Here is a 7,808-nt window from a genome sequence, read left to right as displayed (position 1 = left end):
GATCGATCTACAGGTTGATCGAGCTGTTAAGGACAACATTTGCAGGAGCCTCTACGAACATCAATACGAACAGAGACATGTGTTCGATAAGAATCAAGACACGTGTTCATTTCAAGAACTAGCTGCAGTTGATATGTATACATGGGGTGTAGTTGCCTTTGTCCCTTGATGCTCTCAAACATTATGCAGAATAAAGAAATTTTCCAATGAATGCAAACCTCAGACAAATTGAAAATACAAGTTTCTCTCATCCATTCATTGATAGGTACAATTTAGAACTCCAAAAGTTTTATGGTTTTTGCAAAATAAACTCCAAATCTAACCTGATTCATAACTAAATAATTTTGGGAAACACAAAAAAAAGAAGAAAATGAAGATATTTAGAAGAGACAAGCTATTATACTGGATTGAGTTCTCTGGTCCTTCCAGATAAGAATATCATCATTTCATCTTCAATACTAAATTCAGACTTTGGATTCCAATGCTAAAAGTATCTTCTTTCTTGGCCCCTGGAACCAACAAAGCATAATCACAATCTTCTTTATGATAAAAGTACTTTTGAGCATGATGCAATAATGCATCCTCACAAAGAACAAAGAATAATCTGTTTAACCAAAAAATAAGGTTACTAATGGATTACTAATCAATTCTAAGAGAGTGTTTGGCATAGTAAAAGTAGGTTGGAGTGCAGTTATTTAGTGAGATACAATTCCAAATAAACACTAAAAAGTTGTGTCTGAAACACATCCGGTCATGGATGGATCCAAACCCCAAATTTAAGGTAAACTATTATATCATAAATTCATAATCACAAAAAAATAAATTTAAGAATGTTAAGTATTCACTAATCACGAGTCAGTGCAAGCTGCCTTTGATGGTTCACATGAACCAATTAATGTTCCTCCTTAACCGATACCTGCATTAATAACCTACTTTCGGAAATATTGCCAGTCTTCATCGCTATTGAGCATTAATAACCTACTTTCGGAACTAATGTTGTATCGAAGGTTTGAACAAAAGGTGGCTCACCATTTAAATACAAAACAAGGCCCATCAGAGATACAAAGCAACATCTCAAGTTATGAGGGCACTTACATAATGATTAATGAACATGAATCACATGAACACTGGAACTGCAAAATATAGTTGAGGAAAGCAGAAAATGTACATGAGTCAAAGATTAGATTGATACGTACCATCGGTATACCCATAGCCTTGAGATCCTCATCAGTCATATGATTGAGAGCTGTCATATCAACCTGAAAACAACATTTACATAAAATATTTACTCTTATGGTCAAATTAAAACCCAGTTAAGACAATGAAATTTCTCTAATAAGGGGAAAAAAGATAAGTAGATGCACAACATACTTCTTCAGCCTGAAAAGTTATGAGATACTTTTCCAGACCCAAGGACTGCAAAAATTCATCCACTGAAGTATCAGCCTGCAAAATAAGAATGAGGATTGAAGTCCTTTGAGTTTTACTCGTTTAATAAAGAAATTAATTGCATCACAAATCATTTTGAAAGAAGTGACTTTTGGGCATTATTAACATGAATTAAGACAGTTTGATTCACTTGAGAGCAAAATGCAACATTATAAAACCAAATAAACATAAAACTTGGGAATATATAGGATTAAACACAAAATGATTACCAACAAACACAATAACAAATTAAGACCTGAAAAAAAGTAGTATATATGGCCATAGTAAGATAATAATTAATATCCACCATTAGTAGGAACCAGATTTATTGTAACTGTTGTTAATCAACTAGTCTGTGTAGACCCGACTGTATACAAGACTAAAGCTTCATGGTCATGCACTTCCACCTTCTTCCACTAGAAAACTCAAATACTAATGTTACTACAATAACAAATTATTTAGCACAATAGAAAATCATAAAACTTAATCAACAAACCCCCTACGGTAATCAATTCATGGCATTTTAGGAATTGGACCAATACTAGCCTAAAGCTGGAAATTAAGTTTGGGTTAAAATGCTTACAATGTTGGTCCATATATAAAAAGGGTTTTGTTTAGGGCAATGTTTAAGCAACCCAAGAAAGGAAAGTCAACATAAAAATCCAAAATCATTTAATCTTACTTCGTTAAATAGTAAATACAACACTTCCTAATATTGACTATCCTTTCTTGGGTTGCTTATACATTGCCCTCAGGGAAATGGTTAGCAAAACCCATATAAAAAAGGATATAAAATATGTCATGTATTCAAAACTTATAATCTACCCTTCTGTACCCATACAGCCATGCTCTATAAGTTTTGCAAAAATACTTACACTCATACCCTTACCCATAGCAGTACACACTAGCCGACCATGAATGTACTCTCTCAAAGCTATAAAAAGGAAGAAACAAAAAACAGATTCTTGTTCAATAAAAAATTTCATCTCCCTTTGGGTGATGCCTTCATATCAAGTTTTGGGAGGATATTAAGGTTAATGCGCCTCTTCACAGGCCTTCCACTTCTAACCTTACATAATGCACTTGTATTTGTATGTCAATCTTACTCCTCTATTTCCTCTCATCCTGACAAAAGAACATGGTTACTTGATTCTACGGGGCTTTTTCCACTAAATCTTATTGAGCTCCTGACCTGTTCTAATGGCAAAATTACTTCCTGACAAAACCATATGGAAATCTAAATCGCCTTCTAAGGTCAAATCCTTTGTCTGGACCAGTGTTACCAAATTTGCCGCTACCCCATTCGTCCGGCATGCCAGTTAGCTGTTCTTTTCGACTTGGAATGTTATGGAACATAATCCAAATTATAGCTTCCCATGCCCATAATGCATGTGCTGCTGAGAAATGCAGCACACAGTGTAGAAGAAAAGGTGCAAGGAGGAACTGTGACAGAAGGAGAAAAGATGCTCTAACAGCTCCCATCAAAATGCACAGATTAGTACCTGAGTTCTAGAAAAACACTTTGGCTGATGGATTTACCTTGATGTTGGCTTTACTTAATGGCTTATGGATTCTTTACTTTTAGTAACTTTTATACTTAACTTTTATACAAAAGTGAATAATTAAATAAATATATAATTACTATTATTATTTAAGTAGCAAACCGTAGCATGTGGAAGAAGTCGACTCCTAACATTTCCTTATTTTTTTAGACGTGCCTTGTACCTAAACGTACCACTTTCAAGGAAACTATGGTCTGGAAGCTGTTTTTAACAAGACTAACACAAATAATAACTTGCTCTGGAAGCACTGACCTCTCATTACTTTGTCTCCTAGTATGTGTATGTTATGCTGTTCCAATTCGGAAACTGGGTTCATCTCATTTTGCACTTTTCTACAGAGGGCTTCTTGTAAGAATAGCTTTCGAACTTTAGGAGACTATTGGGTCTTCCATGGGGATTGGTATCGGTTTCTACTTATTAAGTTTGGCAGGTTTGGATCCGGGAAGGAAGCTAAGATTCTATGGCAATGTTTAATTTTTTCTGTTCTGTGGTGCTTACGGCTCGAGAGGAATGCTAGAATATTCAACGTTAGATTTTAAATCCTACACCTCAATTGGGATACATTTGGTTTTTTAATCATCTATATGGTGTTAGGCTAATGCCCTTTTTAATGATGTCTAGTTGTATGGCCTCTATATGCGTACTCTTCTTCCGTGATAGATTTTCTTTTTCTATCAAAAAAATGCAATAGCATATACACTATAGGAAAAAGGTGACAGTGATAGGGCATGACATGCACCAAGAGTGGCATCATGACCAAATAAAAAGTTGTCGATTAGTAAAAAATTAATTATCGTGTAGTGATACCTTCTGTGACAACTTTTTAGGAGCTGGTTTTGGTATTTTGATTTGTACTGCAGGAGCTTCAACACCAACACTTCTACTGCTTGGTTTAACAACCACTTTTGTCTTTGGTGGGTCAGAGTTTATAGGTTGTGGAGTCACTGTCCCTGATAGCCTTTCACGGAGATCACGGACGATGGGAGCAGAACTCTTTCCACTTTGAACTGCGGATTGAAGACCTTTCTTTTGAAGCTTAAGACGAAGATCTTGAGCTGTAACTTTACGATCTTCACAAGCCATTAACAAACAGTCAAAATCCATAAAAAGAACAATTGGCATCCCAAACAGTGGCAACTTATTGTGTGAGAATAACATAATCAAATCATACTAGTGTTCTGGGGTTCATCATTATGAAAGAGATCATGTTCCCACTTGTCATCTTGCCTCTGCCTGCAGAAAAGAAAATGAATTTTAATATATCATAATTTTTTGTTACAATAAGATTCAAACATCTAAGACAAACTTGTCAAATAGGAAGTGCATAGTAACTGAAGCAATTACGACTATCCAGCCAAGTAGAACACACTAGACACAACTTAAACAGCAGTAACTCAGAAGATGAACGGGACTTATTTTGAATTCTCATATTTAGTAACTGAAAGATAAAGACATCAAATATACATCCTGACCGTTGTTATCAAGTTGTGAATCGAATCACAAATCGGAAGATCTAATTTCTTTGGTTAACTATTAAAATGATAAAAATATATATTTAACATTGAACTTAATTCCAAAACGATTCTTCCTGTCAACCCATCTTATCTCTAGGCAACCTGCCTTATCTCTCTAACTATCCCAGTCCCCAACTAACTAACAGACACCTAACAAGTATTCCAACTAATTAACTAAATGGATTACCTAACAGTTTCACCTCCCATCAAACCCAACCACTCTTGTCATTGATGCTAGACCTTCCTACCACCAAGACACGTCGTCGTCAGAGCATCCACACACAGCAATCGCTGGTCTGTTGCTTCTATCCATCAGAGCTCCTTTTCAGGAGTCATCTTCTCAGACCTCTCTGCAAATGAGATTAACTCACACCCATCCATCTCAGCCTCAGTTCATCACCCCCATAGTGGCTGTTCGGCTCCCTACCCTTTGAGATCTGTATAGTTGAAGTGGAACAGAATCAAGATTCCTAGACACCAGCATGGTGCAACAATTCTGTGTGGTTCCAAACTTGATCACTAGAAACAAAACTCCATGCGGTATGTATGATGAGTGATGACTCATATTAATTGGAGATTTGATTCGTGCGATTCCGACTACCATGATTCTGACTAAAACGTTCCTACCAATAGTAACCACCATTACATTATGTAATGCTACATGACTGTCTTCAGTCTATGATGCAGAAGTTTTGGGCCTATGCAACAGATATATTTACAAAATCCATGTACCCTTAATGCAGTATAAAACATGCTGAGCAGCAATCTCAAAATAGAGTACCTTCTAAAATGGGAAGGGGGTCAAAAATGTAAACATGAAATCCTAACATAAATTGTAAGACTGTTAACATAAAAAATTACTTGCACATATATTTGTATGTAAATAAATGTAAATAAGTATAAACCCACAAAGGACATTAAATTAAAAGCTAATTGAAAATGCATAAAAACAGGTTGGCGATAAGTCGATAACTAGACCCGGACATCCCATTTCAAGTCACAGACTCACAGCACAGACTAGTCCAATGACAAAGATACCAACTAAACAATCACATATGTCCTACTGATAATTTTTCTTCCTACTTTACCACCGTCTCTATCTTCATCCGGTTTCAGTCTTTAGAACATCACAGAATGGTTATCCCAGATTTCTGAGGCATAAGTTCATTGAGTAAACTTGTTCTAGTAAAGCCTAGGAATAAGTCCCAGTGAAGGACCAATAGGATAAATTCAAAAATATGCCTCCCATGCCTAAAATCTAAGAGTACTTTGATACAGAGAAAGTAAAACCAACAAGTTCACTGCCCAATATTTCACAACTATGCCATCTCGTCATTTCTAGCATCACTTAACCAGAAAGGTAGAATTCCAAATTTCCAATGGTCTGGCTTATTTTGTGTTCTGAAAAGAACAAAATCGAAATGCTACTGACAGATTTTAGGCTTTTAGCTGAAAAGCTGGAACAAGTTAAGCTAAATCGAACATGCATCGAGTTCGCACCACAGAACACCCAAATTAAAAAGTCCAACCTAGTTGTTATTCATTAATATTAAATGAAATAGAAGTGTACTGTCATTTTACTGTAATCAGTAAGTCAAAGGAAAACCTAATGATCAAAATCCACAACCTGAAGGATATTGTTATCCAATTGTCAGTTACAAAACCTCTACAAGACCCTCACTTAAACTACACATAAAATCAACACTGCATTAGTAAATAGCTAGGTGCTAAATTAAGTGAATTCCAAAATCCAAAATCAAGTGTCTTGTAGCAATGCTAAGTAGTGAAAATCCAATTGGACATCATCTCCCAAAGACTCCTAAGAATCCACTCAACCCTCAAAACCAATGGCTATGGAATGACAATCTTTAGAACAGAAGGTTTCAGAATAGCCATCCAGGTTAATTCTAAATAGCATCATTTCCTGAAAAATATTTATCACCCGTTTCAACTCTCAAGCTACTCCCTTCCCTTCAGGATCCAATACAACATTGCCCTAACGGCAAGGTCAAAGTGCTTCATATTTAGGGTTCTCAAAAAATTAACAATCCAAATATGACTGTGATTCAGCTTCTATTCAGATTTAAAAAACACTAACAAACAAAAGTAGCCTAAACTAACTGGACCTAAAGTCCTAAACATATCAAATAGAATCGTAAAACATAATACATGCACAGCCTTATCCCGAAACCTTTACCACTAGGCAGACACATTTACAAATGAAGGCTTCAAATCCATGTTCCTATAGTATGAAAGTAAAATGCAGCAATACCACCTTACAAAACCGGAACATCAACTATGAACTAGCAGATTCAAAGTAATGTCAACTCCATTAATATTCCAAGTTTCCAACCCTTATATTTCTACACTCTTTTCTCTTACCTCACCATTTACACCTCAATTTTATTTTACATATCCCTCCTCATTTCACATCACAGCTATCACTTTCTCTCAAATCTCTTCCTATCTCTCACCTCTTCACACTTTCCTTTGTATTCAGTAGTCTCCTCATCGCGAACCGCGATTGCGGCCTCATTTTCACGCGACACAATCGCGACCACAATTTAATTAAAACAAAGGTAACTATAAACAAACATAAAAATCAAAATAAATAATCAGATAAATTTAATAATAGAAAAATAATAACCTCTTTCCAGTGATTTGGCGTTGTTGGCGAGTAGAATCGCTACCATTGCCGTGAAGGCGTTCCTTCACGGATCTTCTAGCTCCACTCTCTACTCTATCAGCATACATTTTTTTTGCAATTTTTATTTCGAAATCGAAAGAGAAGAAATTACAAACCTAGAACCCTAATTTGGCAGTGTAGCACAATAATGAAGAAAGGGTCGGTCGCAGAGAATCAAAACCCTAATCCCTTTTTTTCCTTCCTTGGTAAAGGCAAAGGGTTTCAATTGTGGGGGGAATTGGAATTCGAGGGAAAATGGAAAGAAAGTAAAGAGGCGAGAAACCGAAAGATCCAAAATATTAATATTTTGGTGTGTCCCGCTATTATAAATCGAACATTTGATCTTTAAGAATCTAATCTAACGATATCTTATATCATTATATTAATACTTTACTAGTTTATTTAAGCATACATGAAAGAAAAAAATATTAATTCCTTATAAAAGTCAAAAGATTAAATTTCGATTTTTTAATGTGATAATTATTAAGAGGGTCAAACAATGTTTTTTTTTGGTTTCCTATATGTCCTCGCAGTAAAGGCAATCTTGTCCGAGCTGGGAACATCCAGAGGTACGTAAAACTAACTTTCCCAACGAATATTTTTTCCATCTACCAGATT

The 7,808-nt window shown here is 35.5% G+C and overlaps 1 protein-coding gene across 1 annotated transcript; it reads right to left on the bottom strand.

The window, feature by feature from the left end:
* On the bottom strand, positions 210-7,439 carry LOC109351855 (ankyrin repeat and SAM domain-containing protein 6-like). The gene is made up of 6 exons (XM_019593512.1): positions 7,152-7,439; positions 4,162-4,223; positions 3,798-4,060; positions 1,372-1,446; positions 1,197-1,259; positions 210-509 (listed from the first exon to the last, which is right to left on the bottom strand). Exons 1-6 carry the CDS (start codon positions 7,256-7,258, stop codon positions 465-467), a joined length of 615 nt encoding a protein of 204 aa, XP_019449057.1. The 5' UTR covers positions 7,259-7,439; the 3' UTR covers positions 210-464.

The sequence above is a fragment of the Lupinus angustifolius genome, chromosome LG01 (assembly GCF_001865875.1).
Source record: "Lupinus angustifolius cultivar Tanjil chromosome LG01, LupAngTanjil_v1.0, whole genome shotgun sequence".
NCBI lineage: Eukaryota > Viridiplantae > Streptophyta > Magnoliopsida > Fabales > Fabaceae > Lupinus > Lupinus angustifolius.
This window is presented reverse-complemented; position numbering and strand designations above follow the sequence as displayed.

What these genes read in the sequence shown, in the direction of transcription:
- LOC109351855 (XM_019593512.1), bottom strand. Translation starts at nt 7,258, where the DNA reads ATGTATGCTGATAGAGTAGAGAGTGGAGCTAGAAGATCCGTGAAGGAA. An exon ending in CGCCAAATCACTGGAAAGAG is followed by an intron (nt 4,224 to 7,151) that starts GTTATTATTTTT and finishes TCTTTTCTGCAG; the next exon opens with GCAGAGGCAAGATGACAAGT. An exon ending in AGGCTATGGGTATACCGATG is followed by an intron (nt 510 to 1,196) that starts GTACGTATCAAT and finishes TGTTGGTTCCAG; the next exon opens with GGGCCAAGAAAGAAGATACT.